At 46.9% G+C, this 19,472-nt stretch overlaps 7 protein-coding genes across 7 annotated transcripts; 4 read left to right on the forward strand and 3 right to left on the reverse strand.

The window, feature by feature from the left end:
- Positions 1 to 809: 809 nt before the first annotated feature.
- Positions 810 to 986, forward strand: EDB93DRAFT_1045288 (uncharacterized protein; the record flags this gene model as incomplete). Its single annotated transcript, XM_041444611.1, has 1 exon — positions 810 to 986. A coding segment is annotated over one exon (177 nt), but the record flags the coding sequence as incomplete, so codon positions are not given.
- A 2,260-nt stretch (positions 987 to 3,246) lies between these two features.
- Positions 3,247 to 4,364, forward strand: EDB93DRAFT_1102950 (uncharacterized protein; the record flags this gene model as incomplete). The annotated part of the gene is made up of 2 exons (XM_041447255.1): positions 3,247 to 3,418; positions 3,466 to 4,364. 2 exons carry the CDS (start codon positions 3,247 to 3,249, stop codon positions 4,362 to 4,364), a joined length of 1,071 nt encoding a protein of 356 aa, XP_041309059.1.
- Positions 4,365 to 7,527: 3,163 nt separating this feature from the next.
- Positions 7,528 to 8,412, reverse strand: EDB93DRAFT_1249138 (uncharacterized protein; the record flags this gene model as incomplete). Its single annotated transcript, XM_041452808.1, has 5 exons — positions 7,528 to 7,682; positions 7,739 to 7,835; positions 7,888 to 8,076; positions 8,139 to 8,339; positions 8,398 to 8,412. The coding sequence occupies 5 exons, from the start codon at positions 8,410 to 8,412 to the stop codon at positions 7,528 to 7,530; spliced, it is 657 nt and encodes a 218-aa protein (XP_041309060.1).
- Positions 8,413 to 8,846: 434 nt separating this feature from the next.
- On the forward strand, positions 8,847 to 9,996 carry EDB93DRAFT_1137690 (uncharacterized protein). The gene is made up of 4 exons (XM_041449201.1): positions 8,847 to 9,138; positions 9,218 to 9,461; positions 9,514 to 9,610; positions 9,667 to 9,996. Exons 1-4 carry the CDS (start codon positions 9,083 to 9,085, stop codon positions 9,819 to 9,821), a joined length of 552 nt encoding a protein of 183 aa, XP_041309061.1. The 5' UTR covers positions 8,847 to 9,082; the 3' UTR covers positions 9,822 to 9,996.
- A 566-nt stretch (positions 9,997 to 10,562) lies between these two features.
- EDB93DRAFT_256183 (uncharacterized protein) lies at positions 10,563 to 12,065 on the reverse strand. Its single transcript, XM_041455874.1, has 12 exons — positions 12,058 to 12,065; positions 11,819 to 11,946; positions 11,653 to 11,714; positions 11,501 to 11,598; positions 11,370 to 11,449; positions 11,312 to 11,319; positions 11,116 to 11,259; positions 11,049 to 11,064; positions 10,948 to 10,990; positions 10,890 to 10,898; positions 10,790 to 10,833; positions 10,563 to 10,738 (listed from the first exon to the last, which is right to left on the reverse strand). Exons 2-12 carry the CDS (start codon positions 11,854 to 11,856, stop codon positions 10,609 to 10,611), a joined length of 672 nt encoding a protein of 223 aa, XP_041309062.1. The 5' UTR covers positions 11,857 to 11,946; positions 12,058 to 12,065; the 3' UTR covers positions 10,563 to 10,608.
- Positions 12,066 to 12,848: 783 nt separating this feature from the next.
- On the reverse strand, positions 12,849 to 14,484 carry EDB93DRAFT_1137699 (DNA glycosylase). Its single transcript, XM_041449202.1, has 7 exons — positions 14,030 to 14,484; positions 13,962 to 13,980; positions 13,836 to 13,915; positions 13,713 to 13,780; positions 13,626 to 13,655; positions 13,241 to 13,576; positions 12,849 to 13,184 (listed from the first exon to the last, which is right to left on the reverse strand). Exons 1-7 carry the CDS (start codon positions 14,418 to 14,420, stop codon positions 13,074 to 13,076), a joined length of 1,035 nt encoding a protein of 344 aa, XP_041309063.1. The 5' UTR covers positions 14,421 to 14,484; the 3' UTR covers positions 12,849 to 13,073.
- Positions 14,485 to 15,250: 766 nt separating this feature from the next.
- EDB93DRAFT_1224551 (argonaute-like protein) lies at positions 15,251 to 19,311 on the forward strand (the record flags this gene model as incomplete). The annotated part of the gene is made up of 20 exons (XM_041451192.1): positions 15,251 to 15,326; positions 15,381 to 15,542; positions 15,685 to 15,854; positions 15,903 to 16,018; positions 16,070 to 16,133; positions 16,184 to 16,681; positions 16,731 to 16,886; positions 16,935 to 17,075; positions 17,131 to 17,156; positions 17,203 to 17,336; positions 17,388 to 17,452; positions 17,506 to 17,615; positions 17,667 to 17,682; positions 17,733 to 17,812; positions 17,867 to 18,167; positions 18,218 to 18,305; positions 18,359 to 18,418; positions 18,468 to 18,723; positions 18,785 to 18,873; positions 18,929 to 19,311. The coding sequence occupies 20 exons, from the start codon at positions 15,251 to 15,253 to the stop codon at positions 19,102 to 19,104; spliced, it is 2,784 nt and encodes a 927-aa protein (XP_041309064.1). The 3' UTR covers positions 19,105 to 19,311.
- Positions 19,312 to 19,472: the final 161 nt, after the last annotated feature.

The following is a 19,472-nucleotide window of genomic DNA, read 5'->3' on the forward strand; positions in this document are numbered from 1 at the left end:
CTTCATTATAGGCTGATAGTGCTGCTGCTAAATTCAGCTTTGAGACTGCGATGGTCGTCTGTGGCAAAATCGTCAATCAAGACACCTCCCTCAGTCAAGTTCATACTACACCAGGTGCCGCAGAGGTAAGTATCTTGAGAGTGGTATTCAATACTGAGATGATCACTGATTCTGGTCTGCTAGTTCTGGAGTACACGATGCCGAGCTGATGATGACACTATCATCGGTCACCTCAAAGCTCATGTATAGTAAGTCTCAATCAGCGTCTTACTATCTCTTCCTGATTCAACTTTGAAAATAGCAATAAAACCTCACTGGCAGTAGTTGATGATGCCATCAATGACTTGCCTGAAGATGATGAAGACGCCTCTTCTCAGGATGCTGACTCAATTCCTTCCACTGAAGTTGAGGGTCGCGATGAATCTCTCCGGTGGCTCAAGAAAGCAATCGCGACACAAGTCAGTAAGTAGCTATTCGAGTTGTTCTTCAGTTCAGCCTGACATGCCCATATAGCTAAACTTGGTGGGAAGTTTGCATCTGACAAGAATTTCCCCTGGAAAACGATGCCCAGCGCCTTAGCCTCTGGTGGCCTGAACATAGAAGGGTATCCCGCCCACAAGTGTCTCATGCCGGGTGAATCCCATGATCCAACTTCGAAGAACAACAAGGGGATAGGTGTATTGACGTTCAAAGAGGTTGCAGCGCTTGTTGATGCTTTCAAGACTGGCACCATGCGCATGGTCAAGTCTTCCAATACACCCAGTAAGCTTTGTCTCCGTTTAATAGTCTAATTCTAATCAATTTCTGCAGCATCGTTGATCGAATCAACAGAGCCGGTCATCATCGGAGAGGCTCCTCCTTCCACATGGGAGCATGCGTCTGCTCGTCGCATGTTCGCTGATCGGCATACAGACTATGGAGGCCCAGAACGTGTGAGGTCTAGTGTCGCACAGACCAGAGTCAAGAAAGGAAAGAATAGAGCTCATGATCCCGAGGAACGAGAGGCTGTCATGTCTCCCCCGCCTGTCATGTCTCCTCCCCCTGCTCGTCCCTTCAGAGTTGTCGCCAAGCCCGTGTCTTTCAAGCCCCTCACCCCTCCTCCCGCTCATCCCTTTCAGGCTGTTGCTAAGCCAACTGCGCCAATGGCTCCCAAGGCTTCTGTGCAGGACATCATTGAACTCACTTCCACTTCGGAGGGCTCAAGGGATGTGACAGCGGAGGTGGATACTGAATATGAAGATGATTCACGTGGAAAGAAATAGAAATTGAAGTCAGGAAGTTCTTCTCGGGTGTCCAAGAAGCGCGTGTCTGCAGAGGTCATCATTGAACCGAAGAAGGAAGGTGTGCATTCCAAGGCGAAGCCATCACCATCCGATGCCTCTGTATTGAAAGGGGGTCCGCTATCACCACTAACTGTGGGGTCATCTTCTGTTGGCAATGACTCATCTGGCAATGAAGGTTTGTGCTACATACGTCATTTGTCTTTACTCGCTAACCATCTTATTCAGTTTCCCAGCCTGTTAAACCTGCAGCTCGCATCCAGGATGGTCCTCCCAATGCACAGCCAAAATCCAAGGGTACGTAGTATATACATTTTGGTATCTACATATTGTTAACTTATTTGCTCCAGCGCTCCCCAAACCAAAACATGTTACAAAAGCATCGCAGGCAGCCATGCGCCGTGTACACCAGATGATGTACTGCAGTCGATTTGGAAGTGGAGGATGTGGAAAAAGGTGGTGGTGTGCTTGCAGACCCTCAGCCTGAGCCCGCGGCTCAGCCGGCAAACCCCACCCCAATTGAACTGCCAGCTACTATGGTCGCCCCATTTTCGCCACCAGGAATCACACCCAGCGTGGCTTCACAACATGAGGGCTCTGAGCAACCCCAACCCTCGAATGGTACACTCCAGACCACATCTTCCTCTTCTTCAACACCTGGCAATGACGAGAATGGAAACCCCCAAGCTCAATCCATGGACCATCCATCTTCACATCCTGCTGGGGAGAGGCCCCTTCCGCAACTTGAGCCTCCTCACGCTCACATTGAGGCAGTCAACCGCTATGCACATTCTCCCCATTCTCCATTGCCTCAACTGCAATGCCCCCATCACATGTGAGGCTCTTTCACACATGCATGAGCCCCCTAGACATCCTCGTGAGCCTTCTGTGCCGTTGCAAGAGCCTCTACTTCATCCTCGAGAGCCTTCTGTGCCGTTACGTGGGCCTCTGCTTCACCCTCGCAAGGCTTCTGTGCCGTCACGCGACCATCTGCATCATTCTCGAGAGCCTTCTGTGCCATTGCGAGAGCCTATGCTCCATCCTTGAGAGCCTTCTGTACCCATTACATGGACCTCTGCTTCACCCTCACGAGGCTTCTGTGCCATTGTGTGATCATCTGCATCATTCTCGTGATCCCTCGGTACACTCTCAGGAGGGACTGTCCTACCCACACGATGCCAGTCACTATCGTGAGGCGCACGACTCACTTTATGATCAGAACAATACCATTCGCACCTATCCCCATCCTACTAGCAGCCTCAATCCCCATGGCCTTTCACGCACCCATAATCTTGAAGAAGCTCGGTATGCTCATCACGGTGTACCTATGGGATACAACCATTATCCTCGTTATGACTCACCGGTGAAGGTTACAACGACCGCTATGATGACCGCAGGCATCCATCAGACCTCTACTATCAAGACATGCACGGTCAGGATGGGAGGTACTATGGAGATACTAATAGATGGGCAGACCGCTGCTGATGCCTTTTTTCTTGTGCTTGCTTTTACCAACATTTCTCTTGTGCCCTGTAGTAGGCAGACTCCTGCTGATACCTTTCCTTTCACCTTTTTAGTGTAGTGACTGTCATTTTGTTACCCCATGCTTTCCTGTCTCAAGTTGAATGTAGTGCCTCCTTCTGAATAAACTAATTTTCTTTTGCATTTCACACATGATCCATGTCACTGCCGCAAAAAAAATAAATAAGAAATCGAAAAATGCATAGTCAGAGGATCAAACATAAGAGTCTGCGAAAATCACTACAGCACTAACAACTTGACCACCATAGCTCTGACCATGCAGGCGTGCACATAATATATGAAGTCATTTGGCATTCAAATTACTTTGTCCGGTGTGTCGCTCTCATGTGTCGCTTCTATTGATCATCGATGACAACAAGGGAATCGATTATTGATGGAAGTTATGTTGTTCCTATACACTCCTCCCTCTTGCTTTTTCTTCTTCATGGATCTCAATCAGCTCGATCATACTCTCAAACGCTTGGCATCACGCTACAAGGTGGATGCCCAGGAGGTGTTGGACAAATGGTTGGAGTCGCGACAGGTCCGTGATCCTGAGGGATGGAGGCTCCTTGATGGAATACCTTGCATCATTGGTGGGTTGACAGCACTTCTTGGTAAGTGTCATTCACATCATAGTATAGAGCAGCTAAGTATTTTACAGGGACCCTAGAAGGACGAGGGGGAAACTTCCCATGGAAGACACTACCTACCGTTCTAGCCCATCGTGGGTGTATCCTCGAAAACTACCCTGACAACATCCTTCTGTCTGGCGAGAGACGTTCAACACTGGCAAAGAGCAAGGGCATACACGACCTCACAATGTATGAGCGCTTCAAACTTGCGGATGCCCTCAAGAAAAATGCCCTCACCGTCAAATCTGTTGCGACAGATGCTCGCAAAGGTCTTATGACCTCACGTGTCCCTGTCATCATTGGAGAAGCGCCCATTAATTCACTTCACACTCGTGGGCAACAAATGTTTGCGAATGGATGCATAGATAGGCGTGGCCTGACCCGTCTGCACAACACTTTTCCTTCAACTTCTGGCCCCACTGTCACATCATCTAATTCGCGCAGACTCTGTATGTTCGTAGAGGTACCACTGGTGCTGCCCTCCTGGAGGTTGAAGGCGATTCAGCAACATTCGCCAGTTGCTGGACCCAGTCATAGCAACCTCATCCCACAGATTGCCACTATCAACAATGAAGACACAGGAGTCAGCAATCCCACTACCGAGGACGAAGGAGAAATCAATCAGCTTGTCAGTTCGCAGCCTGTAGGAGAGAACTTGATCTGTGAGCCGCTCGTGCCTCTCTCTCATGTTCACGCAATTAATATGACCCTCGAGAGCCTCTATTCAACCCTCTTGAACCTCCGTTTCATCCTCGCGAGCCTCCCGTCATGGCATATACTAATTGGCACAGCATTCGTACACGTGATCCCGTTGATTCAAGTGCAGCATCATATTGCCTTCTATCCTTACTCTGTCCCTTCACCACTGTCACGCTCTTTCACCTGCCTACGCGCTCGATCACAATACAACCTTGTTTCATATTTGTGAATATCAGGACCGGCATGGGGTGATGATGAGTGTAGATGGCCTGTTACTAGTTAGAGAGGGACAACGAGTGTGTATTTTCTTCATGGTTTGAATGTCTTATCGTATCCCTTTCACGTTCATGGCTTCTTCGAGTTGTTAGTGTCTCTGTCCTATTCATACCAAATATACTGTCTGTTGCACCATCATGATAGTATTGAGAATTCACCGTGTTTGAAACATGTATTGTAAAACATATGAACCAACTATTTTAAACAGTGAGGGTGCTGCACGGCCTCACGCAGTTGATACCTACCCTCGCGAACCTCTGGGAGTACAGAGGCAGTACACTAAGGAAAGGGCAGGGACCTCTTGTGGCAATTACAGGGAGCCTCTGTGGAGAGGCATACCTCACAGGTAGGTTTGCTGCAACATAGAAACCCCACCTGATAGATCCTGAGATGGGTGCTAAAGTGCTGCCAAGGGTGCACCTCATACCCTGGACTCTTTCGTAGGCTCTCACCAAATGCCTGCAACAGTTGTTGCTGGTTCTCATCGCTCTGGCCGGCCTATCAAGCCTTCTGCAAAGGTGCAAGAAGCAGCAAGCAGTGCCATTCCTGCCAAAAGTTCAGGTACTACCACCATGCCCCCTGCCACCAAGCGCCCGCTTGTCTCTGCAACCAGCTCTTCTACAATTGGCAACAATGATGGTGGCAGTGATGACGACAACAATGACAGTGACAAGGATGAGTCATTTGTTGCGGATTCAGGTGACGAAGAAGCCAAGGAAGCTGAAGAAGCTTACCAGCAAATTAAAGCATTTGGAGATGCCAACCGAGATGTAAGTGTATTTTCAGACTCTCTCCTGCTTTCCTCATATCAGACCTCCAGGTTCGCAAAAGTCTAAAGAAAGATGAGTGGATGGCAGATCTCCGGTTGATCTTTACCGAGGAAAAAGGCCACAAGAACACACACCAGTGAAAGTGAGGATGGATGGTGGTGTAATGTTTGCAAGTATGTTTTGCTCTCCGTTTTCAAGCGTCTTTTTACCAACTTGCCTTCCGTCTCATAGGGAAGCAAATGTGCCTCTTCAAAACTGCTTCTTCAAAGGCAGCATTTCTACCTGATGCAAGGTTTGTTTTATATTGAGTGTTATGTTCTATCTAATTTATTTGAATTTAAGGGGGTGAACAGGTTCACACAACTTGCTGACGACAGCGAAGAAGTCCCCAACTTACAAGGGAAAACATATTTGGCATTCAAGCTCACACAACAGGAGTGGGCAAAGTTGGAATTGATTCAAGACATGCTACAGGTCAGTTCCTTCAACTGTCTTTTTTTCACCTTCTGTATTAACTAGCACTACACTGCACAGGAGCCTGCTAATGCTCAACAGACTTTCTCGGCTACTCGGGAACCTACAGTCTGGCGCACCATTCCTGTCCTCGAATATATCTTCAACAGACGTGGGAACACATGGCTGGCACTTCAACATTCGATGTACTTTCAGCATCTATCACATCTGGCCTGGACAATCTGGCTAAGTGGTACCGCAAGACAAATGACACAGATGTCTACTTCATCTGCCTTGGTACGTTCCCCATTCTTAATTCACACATTCTCATTTTGATGACACTCTTACTTTCATGCAGCCCTCGACCCTAACTACAAAGTTGCCTATGCTAAGGCAAAATGGGCATCTCAAGACTTTGCTGATGGAGTGAAACAGCTCAAAGATGTGGTAAGTCCATGGGTATCTCAATAAATTGTCTGCACACTAACTTAGTATCTAGTTTGATCAGTATTATTGTGCCCCTCCTTCATCTGCCGCGACAACACATTCTGCTACACCATCCCTCTCACACCAAGGTTCCTATGGCCAGAGCTAGATGCACAATGAAATCAAAGCTTACATCTCACACGATGCAGCTCATCAAAGGCCTCATCGGGAATTGGAGGATTACTTAGCTGCACCACTGGAGGATGTTGAGAATGTAGTTGTGTGGTGGGGTGTAAGTTCACTTCCCTCATATCCTTAATATTCCATGTAACTTGAAGCTGACAATTATTTTTTTAAAGCATCACTCGGTTCAGTATCCCAATGTTGCTCGCATTGCAAAAGACTACCTCACTATTCAGGGGTCTGCAGTAGCATCTGAACAGGCATTCTCAAGTGGTGTCATCACCGGCACCACACGTCACAACTGCTTGCTTCCAGAGACATTTGAGGCACTTCAACTGTTAAAAAGTGCATACCATCAAGGCCATGTCTCAGCAATGGTGCAGGCTGAGCTCATTGCTCCTCAAATGTTTATTGTTGAATAGTCTAGCCTACTACAATTGTTCATACTTAGAAAATTTTGCTAATTTCATGTTGCGTTCAGTGGTTCGAACTGGTTCGAACTCGAACCCGACCATTGTGAACCCATTTGAAGTGGTCTGGCCCAGAGTCCACCCTACCTTGGTAAACTTGACTGAGGTTCAGTTCTCGGTCCTCAATTATTTTGAAAAAACTGGACAGAACTGAACTTCAGCAGCACTAACATTGACACGATTAGACGTGGTGTCAAAGGCTGTTGAAAAATTGGTTTGCATAATTGAAAACTACAGACTGCATGCACATACTCGAAGCACACTTGTGTTATACAGTATAGGACCCAAATAGGACTGGTCCTTTACCCACCACATTTTGAAATGCATCCCACTTTACAGTGGCTTTCTTTTTGGAAGCCAAACAGCGTGACGGCTACATGTGACAAACTCAGTAAGATATGACCTTCAAAAACTACCTGTGTTCAATCTATCCACTCTGTAGAATTGCTGTAGAAGGAACAAAGGAGACTTGCACAAATCTATTGCAGGTGGAAATGATGTTTGAAGTATATACTTTGTATCCTACCAGCCACTTTTTCTTTAAAAAAATCATTGATCTACTATTGCTCCGAATAGAATTCACTGAGGAAGAAAAAAACAAGTAATTTGTGTTGTGCACAACATCGCAGACATCAAGTGTCCATCATATACTATAGCAATGTCAATGTTCATTGAGGCCTCATCCTCAATCACTCTCTATATGTCAATACAAAAAAATGAAGAAATCAAAAGTTTTACCTGAGGTGGGTAAAGGACCGGTCCTATACTGTATGAGGAACAGTATAAACTGTAGGTGCAAGGAGGAAAGTGGATACTACTGGCGACGTCCAGCGTGATTGAGGCTTGTCGCATACTTCCACATAGCTTCCATCAACATTGTCCCAACGTTGACAATGTATGTGACCATCCAGAGCGCAGTGACTACACAGCAGATCATGTCACGAGAAAAAAAACCTGTTATCAACATCGCTAGGAGTGAGATAAATGAGTGACCACGAAAAGAGCGAGATGACTAAACAACTCACCGAATATAAAACAATTCAGGGATGAGAGAACGAAGAATATAGGTGTGACTATCGAGAACAGGTAGGACAGGACAAAGTAGCCGCCCAGCTTGAGTTGCTGATTATATTGAGTCAGCCAATACAATCAGCATGGCGAGAAATAAACTTACTTCTTGCATCCAGTGCCGATCAGTGTGCAGCCAACGTATCATGCTTGAGCTGGATGTCAACATTGCAATCATGGCAAGCATGAGTGATATCAAGACCAGACAGTAGGGAACAGGCAACATATAGTCAAAGTACGACACGGGAGAGGCTGTACTGACAAAAACACCACTTGTGGCGAGGAGGACACTTGCCTTTGTGAGGGAATGTCAGCGTCGGCTCTGGTTCGCGATGTGCACAGAGTTGAATAGCTTACCATGGTGATAGTGCTGGCCAGGATGGAGCACAACCTGGTCCTAATGGTCTTGAAGGCTTGCTCTGATTGGAGCGACTTCCAATGATCATCAAGATTTGGGCGTCCCAGTGCCAAAAAACACAGTACCCTCATTACAAGGGACGTAGGATGAAGGGCTTCTGGGAGGGGGAATTCCTCTGTGGATGTTCTGGCATCAGCAGTCTGTAAGGGTCAGCGTCATTCAGTCATAAGGCAAGGATTCCTAAGTTTGAAAACCCACCTGACTGGAAGTCATTGCGTGAGAGTACAGAAGTGCTCATACTGACAACAGGGAGGTCCAACTGGTTTTTATAATTAAAGGAACATCATCATGATAAGTCTCCTCGCTGGGTAGAAAAATGATGGCAGTAGCTGCAGTACGGGATCCTTGTTTCGGTGCTCAAATACCAAAAAGAGGTGTCAAACTGCTGTGCAGTCAAGTCAGAACATTATGATTCCAACCACTTTCGTAAATTTCTAGCTATAGTGGTTGACCAAATTTAGAAGTCGTCAACATAGTATTTTGCCCACTCGAGCCCGTCACAGCAAGTTTTAACTGGGCATCATGGGAGTCTGTGGCCAAATGAGGAAAAGTATTACTGGATGTATGTTAATATGCCACTGCATGATGGCCCACATCATGATTAACAGCGGGTCCAATCATCTTCAAGTCCACTGCATCCTGAATTCCGATATCCATCCCTTTAGTATAAAGATTGCACCTCCCTGTTGTCAGTATGAGCACTAGTCTCTCTTCACTTTTCCCTTTCACGCCATGTCCTCATCCTTTTCCATTCAGGTGTGCTTTCAAACTTAGGAATCCTTGACTTCTGACTGAATGACGCCGACCCTTCCAGACTGCTGATGGCGGAACATCCACAGAGGAATTCCCCTTCCCAGAAGCCCTTCGTCCTACGTCTCTCGTAATGAGGGTACTGTGTTTTTTGGCACTGGGACGCCCAAATCTTGAAGATCATTGGAAGTCGCTCCAATTAGCAAGCCTTCGAAACCGTTAGAACCAGGTTGTGCTCCATCCTGGCCAGCACCATCACCACGGTAAGCTATCCGACTCAGCGCCCGTCGCGAACAGGAGCCGACGCTGACATGCTCTCAAAGGCAAGCGTCCTCCTCGCCATAAGTGGTGTCTTCGTCAGTACGGCCTCCCTCGTGTCATACTTCGACTATACGTCGCCCGTCCCCTACTGTCTCCTCTTTATATCCCTTATGCTCGCCATGCTCGCCATGTTGACGTCTGGCTCGAGCATGATACGTTGGCTGCACACCGATCAGCATTGGACGCAAGAAGTAAATTTATTTCTCGCCATGCTGATTGTATCGGCTGACTCGATATGATCAGCAACTCAGGCCGGGCGGCTACTTTGTCCTGTCCTACCTGTTGTCAATAGTCACGCCTATATTTTTCGTTGTCTGGTCCCTGAATTGTTTCATATTCGGTGAGTTGTTTAGTCATCTGGTGCTTTTCGTGGTCACTCATGCATCTCACTCCTAGCGATGTTGATAGCAGGCTTTTCTTCTCGTGACATGATCTGCCGCGCTGTCACTGCGATCTGGATGGTCATATACGTCGTCAACGTTGGGACAATGTTGATGGAAGGTATCTGGAAGTATGCGACAAGCCTCAATCATGCTGGACGTCGCCAGTAGTTTCCATTTTGCTCCTTGTTTCACTCACAGTCTGTACTAGTCATGTTGTATGTCACGTCCCTGATATGACACAAATGTGCTCCGAGTATATGTATGCAGTCTGTAGTTTTCAATTATGCAAATCAATTTTTCAACAGCGTTTCACACCACGTCGAATCGCCAACCCTCATACAAAGTCTCGATTGGAGGATGCTTTCGCAAGAGCAAGAGGCAATCACAAGGCAAGACACAGAACATCAATTTACTTCATGAAGTAAACCTAATCGATGTTGCACAATTTTTGACAAGTAACAGTACAGAAAGCACATCGAAGGCTGTACCTAGAAGATGAAACATCAGATAAGATTCAACAATGATGAGATACGTTCCCTCAGGAAGAACAATTTGTCCATCATGAAAATTGGACATATGCTGATAAATCTCGTCGAAAATGCGCCTTTGATCAGCATTAAGAGCTGATCATACATGTTTTCGCTTTCAGCGCGAAATGCAGCTTCACTTCAGTTCTTCATTGTATACTTCAAAAGACTTCAGCTGGTCGCCATAGTAGTGAAACAAAAAAGGATGGCAAGAAAACGTAACATTGACAGAACGATGAGTGCGTGCATCAGCGCTGCACAGCATGACGGGGTGGACACAATTCGTCGAGCCGACGGTATACCGTATCTCGTGCTTATATATGTTAGAATATGTTAGAATAATTGGTGTAATCTTGTTGTCTACAAAACAGGAATATCTGCACCTTGGTATACATAAATCGCAAAGGCGAGATTTAGGCAATCGCAGGCTATAAGTTGATCCTAGTGGTAAGGACTGCGAGGCGGTAGTCGTGTTCCTGCACAGGGACAGAGAAAATGCCAGAGTCGAGAGATTTGTGCAGGTTCAGCATCAACCGAGAAATGAGAGTGACGGACATGCTAGAGCGTATGATCAAAACCTAATTTCTGTTTATCGCACAAACCACTCACCAGCTAGTGAATGTAGCCAGACCAAGACTACCCCTGACGACCCCCTGGCTAACGTTAGGAATCCTTGAACCTACACACAAGATGCAGGTTGTGCGCTCACTGATCCGGACTGATCAAAGTCGTGAGCGTTTTGTAACTTTACCAGGATGTCGACTCACATAGTACATAGTAATGTTCGGTATATTACAGACTGTCATGGCTCTGAAGGAATATTTGCCAATTAGATCCACTCAAATCACGGGTTTACTGACAGCCTCACGCAAAATACATCGCACCTATGTTCGGTCGATTCAGTATTTATAATACAAATGTAACGAACGATTTACCATCATGAAACATAACATCAAGAATATTTCTCTTGGTGACCTGACGTAACCGCGGCAAACCTCTAGATTTACAAGTCCTATAAACCGTGAGGACAAATATGAGTAATTCGAAGGCCAGTATGGCCAGCCATGCTAGCCCCAAACCTGCAGATGGATCAAGTTATGACTTCAAGTTGTGTGAATTTAAATCACTGACGATCAGATCTGCAGCGATTTTTGAGTAGACTCGGAGAACGGCGAGGATGATGACGTACGCCTTCGCTGTATAAGTTTCGAAACAGCCAAATCCTGGCGAGCTCGTTATATTCCTTGCATACTGTCCAAAGCTTCCCGCCTAGAAACGTTTAGTAGAATAGCAGAGTCCGAAAGTCTATCAAACACGTACAGATGCACCTGCCGCAAGGACAACGAGGACGATTGTAAGCCAAATAATTAGGCGTTTGCTACGATTGTAGAGAGCATAAGTGCGAATGATTAATATGACTGAAAATTGTTCAGTCTATGAATTCTACTAGTGAAAAGAGAACTCAAACTTGCCGCAAACGATGAATTGTTGAAAGAAAATAAACAACTGTCTGGTTGACACGTATTTCGAACAGCTGTGTTTTTTTTGAACAAAATAACAAAAATTCAAGAGTCAAGAGCTCAAACCTCTGTGGAAATAAGTTATGAGCCTGCCACGTATTTAATGAGATGATTGAACCTGATCTGGAAGTGGCATGAAATCAACAAATAGGCCATAGATATTGGCGAGCAGCGCGAAATAGCGGTTGACAAGATATGCCATTGCAGACAATGCTTTCGGACGATGCCAAATAAAAGTGATTTCGTCTGTGAGGGTCGCCATATAGTCGTATACCATAATGCCTAGAATCATGTATTATCGTTCTGAAAACAAAGATAAAAAAAACTCCAGTACTGTTTGCCACAAGGATAACGTACGAGTGTATCACCCTGGTACATTGAAAATGAAATGTATTGAGTCACGATTAGGATATGTACGTGTATCACTCACAACTGCTTTCTTTCGGTAGTATCCATGCTATGCGGCAAACAAAGGGCGTGGACGATGCCCGAGGCAGCATCCAGGATTATATATAACGTTGATGTATGCAAACTCCGGACTGTCCGAGACACGCAGTTAGCTCGGAAGATCGTAGACACATGGATAAAATTTCTTCGCCCGTGCTGGACCGTGACCAGCTCTACTTCGGTAACGTCAGTGCAAGTCACAAGCGCATAGATAGATCTTCCTCGGTCACATCGGCGAGCACAAGGCATAGCTGGATCATCACTAGGCCGTTGCACTATCTCTGACTGAAACGCAAGGAATCAGGCCTCGGCCATTCCAGGATGAAGTTACTGGCATGATGAAAGTCTTCGACTGGAGCACCCTGAGTTCTTAGTGACCTGGCGCGGAGTCACGGACAAAGTGGTGAGTATAACATTCGAAACCCCAATCGCCGCATTAACTTGGTGCATGGATACCAAAAATTCGTCATAAGGTCCTTCCGTATCGGATAACGCGGTAAGCAGCTCCAGACCAGGCCCAAGTTTACAAACACGTACTCGAGAAGAAGATCGATGGATCTTCTGGTTATTCGTGCGAGCTGGTGCGTCCCTTCGGCGATAAGACGCAGACTGTCATTGGTGCACGTGTCATAACGATACTGCCATCGCGCTGATCAGTGTGCCCGCATAGGCTCCAAGTCTCACAAAGCGTGGTGATGGCATCCCTGTAATCGGAGTGGGCAAACACCGCGACACTGACAAAGTATTACATTTTGGGGACAAATATTGTGCAGGTAGATATGGGTCCATGAGTACCTGTCAGGGCTGTAAAATAACGCTAGCGGCTAATTATAGGCCATCCATCGTAGTAAGCGGTGATTGGCTGCCGCTGAAAATAAAAGTGGTGTACACGGTGATGATCGGATGCTCAAGATGGCTTTCATAGATTATGGATCATGCGAAACGGCGATACATTTCATCTCTGATGTATCCAATTCCGATGGTGGCTGATCGACCAAGCTCTTCAATTGAGCAAAAAGCTTGACTTTGTCAGGGAGCTGTACCAAGTGTCAAGAGTCTAGTAAATTTATGAAAGTAATATTGTAATCCTGACCTGATATTGTGTCACAAGGCCCGACGTGCTAGGAACCACAAATAATAACGTCTCGTTTATGTTCGAGGAGGTATCGCTGAGAGGATCTGCGATAGTCGAATAGCATAGTTTGAATGGCTGTAATCCAATGTTCTTAGCCGACGCCTGGGGTGCTTTTGACGTGCCCGGTGATCCAGAGGCCTTAGATGGTCCAGTGGTCATCTGCAAAAGCACCTTTTGGAGTATCTCCCAGTTAGATATACCGACGAGACAGAGAAATCTCGGGCGGTGGAGGGCGAGCTTGTTGAGCAGGATAGGTACAGACGAGACACGCTCTGAGGAGGACAGTTCTGATGCCTGAGATTTGCACGTTAGCACACAGTTAAAAGACGAGTACTATGACAACCTCCGAGGATGGTCTGTCAACTAGATCCGTCTACCGATTGGAACACGTCAGTTTGGGCAGTAAACATAATAAATATTTTAAGCTGACTAAACCAATGTTGAATGTATTTGGCAAAGAAGAATCCTCCGAGGGTGGCAACAACCTAGGTGTAAACCCTAAGAAGTCTACGGTCAAGGGCGAAACTCTTGCTTATCGATGAAGACGACATACCAGATTGGTGAAGGCACTTCCAGAAGTGATTTGACGGGTGGGCAAAGTGGTGTCCTCTCTTAGCGGACTCACGACCTGGACTAAAAATGACGACTTTGTAAATGATGCAAAAGATTATCGACTCACTTGATTCCACAGAAAACGACTGCACAAAGTACCTTAGACAAAACTGGAATGATGAGGCTATTACACACCATCAAGGCCGTAGGCTAGATAATCTGTGAGGGGTGATAGATGGGCATACGCTTCTGGTGGGGCATATCCACGCTTGAGCTTTTTGGTGGCGTTCTTGGACAAAATTGCGTTGGGTGCCTTGCGCTTACCCTTTCCAGGTGATGTTGAACTCAAGGCATCTGAATCGACGTGGCATTTTATTTCGAGCTTCCGAGATTTCACGGCCGCAGCGACTCTGAAGGAACGTCGCAACTTCAAGGTTGGGAGCTCGGAACTATGGACCGTAGTGACTGCTGGATCGAGCTGTATTTGGTGTGGGGTTGAGAATGTAAACTTGGCAATAGATTCTTGAAATTTCTTTGTACCGGACACGTCTCTGTCCGTGTCGTTGCAGTCTTCTTCGAAAGACATCTGGAGCAATCCCTGGTTGAAGAGGAGTTAAGGGGAGCCTGCGCGTGAGAAATTTATGCTCAGCGGTGGACGTCACGGTTGCGTAAATGAATCTTTCAACATTTTGGTTCAAGTATGTAGCTAGTACGACTTCTCTTTGCCCAACGGACGGAGGACTTGCTCAGCATCGTATACAAGAATACATTTCACGCCCAGCGTCGTCGCATGACGACAGATTCAGAAATGCGATCAGCAGTCTAGAGCTCCAGCTGCTTCAGGCTATGATGCCAATTTCACCATGCACGGGCCGTTACAGGTCTATGGTGTATCGCTATGCACATCTTTGACAGTAAGTTCCAAAGACAATGCCTCAACGTCACGTCATGTTTCATTCGGTCATAGGATCGTGCACCCTCGAGCTTTGAGAGGTCACTAGGCAAAGAGTTTTGCCCTGGACGTCGATATGAAGTGTGGAGAAAATGATAATCTGCAGAAGTCGCATAATGCTGCGCCCCTGCTACGTACGATGTTAAGAGTAGATCGTCGTTTCCAAAAGCAAACTCCACATGACCTGCTTGTGTTCAATCTAAGTAGTTGTCCTCCCATGACCCGGTTCATAGTCGGCGATAACACAGAAGGAGCTGAGAGAGTTGCATCATGAGGCCGGCACGAGGCAACGTGTCTGCCCCAGGTTCCATGCCGATGCTAATGTATGATATATTTGAAACGGAGCCTTTGTATAGAACCAAGGTCCAAGCGACTAAAGTCGAACAAACAAAGGGACTTACTGCTACTTCAAGGTTTCACGCTTTATTGTTTAATTATCAGTTTCTTTTCCTTCTACTTCGACTATGCCACCCCGTGCAGCACCTGGACAAGCTCGTGGAGGCGGTGGAGGCGGCGGCGGCAGAGGTGGTCGTGGCGGTGGTCGCGGCGGCCCTCGCGGTGGACCACCTCCTCGCGGCGGCCCAGCTGGGGGAGGAGCAGTTCACGCTCCCACTGGTCCTGCCGCTCTGCCTGAAAGCCATGTTCAGGCCGTAGGGGTAAAACGACCTGGATATGGAACGGCAGGCAGAGCTGTGACCGTATATTCCAATTTTTTCAAGATAAGTCTCCCAGAGAGCGTTATCCATCACTACGACGGTTGGTATTGGCTCTTTTCAAATCTTGCCCTTTTGTCTGATTTTATCCATTTCCCTTTCTTGCGATGTAGTGGGTAAGTGCTGAAGTTAATGATCCTCCGTGTGACTTGCTTGTTGATCATCGCGTCAATCTATGTGATCAGTTATCTCGCCTGATGAGAAAGTACTTCCTGCACGCCTCAACATGGATTTAATCCACCACCTTCAAACTATCGACGCCGTCGATGTCTTTACTCCTCGGGCCGTTTACGATGGGCGAAAGAACCTCTTCGCCCCCAGGGAGCTGCCTTTTGGTCCGCACAACAGTCAAGAGGTGTGCTTATGTAATCTGCTACTAAACTCATCACTTACATCTATGTAGTTTGATGTCTGCCTCTCAGATGATCCTAATCGCGGAAGCCCAGGGGAGAACACGGGAGGCCGCGGTCCTAAGGTGTACAAAATCAGACTGACAAAAGTAGCACAGATCAACCCTGAGTAGGTTATCTTACCTTTCTAAACGTCATCTTGCTGGAATGTCTTCGTTAGAGTCCTGCAACGCTTCATTCTAGGACAGCAGTCACATGATAACAGTGTTTTGACCGCCTTGACGGTAGGTCTTTTTGAAAGGGATGCTTCAATCGATGATTGACGTTACAACAGGCGTTGAATGTTGTTGTTCGCATGGAACCGACAATGAAGTACCCCTTCAATGTCCGATCTTTCTTTACCGATCGGGAAACTAAGGATATCGGTTCCGGCCTTGTCTTATGGCGTGGATACTTCCAGTCAGTGAGACCCGCAATCGGGCAGCTCCTCGTCAATGTCGACATCTCGACTGGAACAATGTACAAGTCTGGTGCACTGATGGATGTCTGTCTCGAGTTCCTTGGTAGACCTGGGCAACACGCATTGCTCAGCCCACGAAGCGGCTTGCCCGATCGTGAGCGAATCCGTTTACAACGTTTTATTTCAGGCATCCGAGTCAAAACGACATACGCTGGAGAAAACAGGACCCCTCGCGTTGTAAAGAAATTGAGTAGTGCAGGCGCTGCGGACTTAAGTTTCACCTTGCGGGATGGAACTAGTAGGACTGTGGCTCAATATTTCCAGACGATCCTGAACCGTCCTTTGAGGTTCCCAAACAACCTCTGTATCGAGGTAAGTCGGGTTCGTAGTAAGTCTCGAAACATCTTATCAGGTTTCGTAGGTTGGCAGCGGTGCCTTAATTCCTTTGGAACTATGCACGGTTCCACCGGGTCAAATCATGCGAAAGCAGGTTCCCCCTGAGAAAACGAAGGACGTTCTGGAATTCGCTACAAAGCGACCTGAGCATCGCCTTGCTAGTATCACAAACGGTCTTTCGGTATGACTTTCGTCCTTTACGATACGCTATACTCAGCGATCTCGTTAGGTCCTCCAATACGGCCAGTCGGAATATGTGCGCCAGTTCGGCATGCACGTCGAAGATACTACTGGACCGCTTACAGTAACAGCCCGTGTCTTGCAACCACCAAAATTGAAGTACGGTCCGGGCAGTGCGCAGCCGACCATTGTCAGTATCATAGTTCGTTTGCCTTGCTGCGTACTGATATTTTCCTGTTCCTTAGACACCAAGTAACGGCGCGTGGAATATGTAAGTGTTGTTATACAATACATTTTCGTTCCTCATGGGTTTCCAGGATCGACAAGCGATTCTTTAGACCGGCGGCTATTGACAAGTGGATCGTCGTAGTCTATGAGAGGCAGCAGCGGTTCACCCCACAGGCTGCACAAGACATGATCGACGGCATGCTGAGGAGTTTCAAAGACGTTGGTTAGTGGCTTATGACAATATATCAGGTCAAATTTTGACACATTCGAACAGGTATCCGTATCACCGACGATAAGCCGATAGTTACTTGGCAAAATGGTCAAGGCCGGATTGCGGACGTAAGTGGTAATTTGCGAAGATTGTTCGAATCTGACTCGAGCGCATACTTCAGCAACTGCGTGCTGCTGGCACTGAGTGTTTCCAAAGGACGAAGCAACGTCCACAGCTCATTGTTGTAGTTCTTCCCGAGAACGGCAATGACATCTACACAGCAGTTAAACAGTAAGTTCCTTGGCATTGTATTGTATCAATGACTCATGGCCTTTTGTAAAGTTTTGGGGACATCACAGTACGTCTGCTTGATGGGCTCGCTGAATGACCTCTGAATTATGATTTTAGGTTGGTGTTGCAACTCAATGCCTGAAGAGTCAGAAATGCTTCCGCGCAAAACCTCAATATTACGCGAATGTCTGCCTGAAGTGTGTAGTTATTCATCGAATTCTAAATTTCGTTTTGATATTTACTCCTCACAGGGTCAATGTCAAGCTGGGTGGTATTAACACTATCCCCGATCCCCAGTCCGTCTCAGTACTGACCGATCCTCGTAACCCTACCATCGTCATGGGTAAGCATCATTGTTGCTTTTCTCTATTTTTGGAGTCAAATAGTCCACTAGGTGCCGATGTCATTCATCCTGCCCCTGGCTCTGATGGCCGTCCTTCATTCACGGCACTTGTTGGCAATGTTGATTCTGATACTGCTAAATACATCGCTACAAGTCGTGTTCAAGCCTCTCGTGTCGAGATCATCGAAGACCTTCAAGACATGGCGAAGGTAAGCGGTTTTTTCCGTACGAATTGCCTGCACTAATTGCGCACTCTTAGCACGTTTTGAGTATGTACATGAAATATCGGCAGTTTGCGGAGAAGAAGACGGGTAATCTTGCCCCTGCGCGTCTTATCTTTTACAGAGGTTCGTTGCAGAAGTCATTCATACCCTTTCCATTTGCTGAGCATACAATGTAGATGGTGTTTCTGAAGGACAGTTCAAGCAAGTTCTCGATTCCGAACTTAAGTCGATCAAAGGCACGTTCGTGTTACTCTATGGACCGTCGGAATCTGACAACCTATCCAGATGCTTGCGCAGAGCTGAAGATCAACCCGAAGATCACCATCATCGTGGTTGCCAAGCGTCACCATGTTCGCTTCTTCCCAAGTGGCTCAGGATCAAATGAACAAGATAAGAGCGGCAATTGCCTTGCAGGCACTGTAGTTGACCAGGTCGTTGCCCACCCCACGGAGTTCGACTGGTATCTGCAGAGCCATGGCGGTCTGCTCGGCACGAGTCGCCCCGCGCACTACAATGTTCTCTACGATGAGAACGCATTTAGGTGAACTCCCCTTCATGTTCCTATGTTGTGGATTGTATGCTGACAATGATTATACATCTAGTGCTGATGGTCTTCAATCCCTTTCTTTCGCTTTGTGTCATGTCTATGCACGGTCGACTCGATCTGTTTCAATCCCCGCGCCTGTATACTGTGAGTCTATGTTCAAGATGCTTACCGCCAACGACGTGACTGAACTACTCATCAGATGCGGATATCGTCTGCTCCCGCGCCAAGAATCACTATGACCCTCAAGGGAATGTTGATTTCTCTGACTCCGCGACTCAGCTCGACGCAGCCCAGGCTGAGGGCGCCTTGGAGGCGTACAAACGTGGATTCAAGCCTTTGCATGCCAACATGGCAAGCTTGATGTACTTCTCCTGAACACTTACCTTACCCGCCTGATTACCTCAAAGCAAGACTGTCGCTGCGAATCTTTGTTTTCTGCTCTTTCTCTTGCCGTGTATAATCCAGTCCCTCTGACTAGTACTGTCTCGTGACCGCGCCCCTTTTTGTAAAAATACGTACATTGCAAGAATACCCTTGACACCCGCATTGTTCGACTTAATATCATGTTCGGACTGATGTGACTGCCGAATGATGCTGAGATATTTGTCACAGACGGGATTGACAAGCTCGACGAAGACTGTTCAGATCGATATAAGGGTTCAAACGTTTTTCGAAATATAACAAAACGGCCTGAGGCCCCATGTCACGCAACGAGAAGAGATGGTAAATAGTTAGATCGAAGT

This window comes from Suillus bovinus (assembly GCF_016758785.1).
Source record: "Suillus bovinus strain UH-Sbo-P2 chromosome Unknown EDB93scaffold_18, whole genome shotgun sequence".
NCBI lineage: Eukaryota > Fungi > Basidiomycota > Agaricomycetes > Boletales > Suillaceae > Suillus > Suillus bovinus.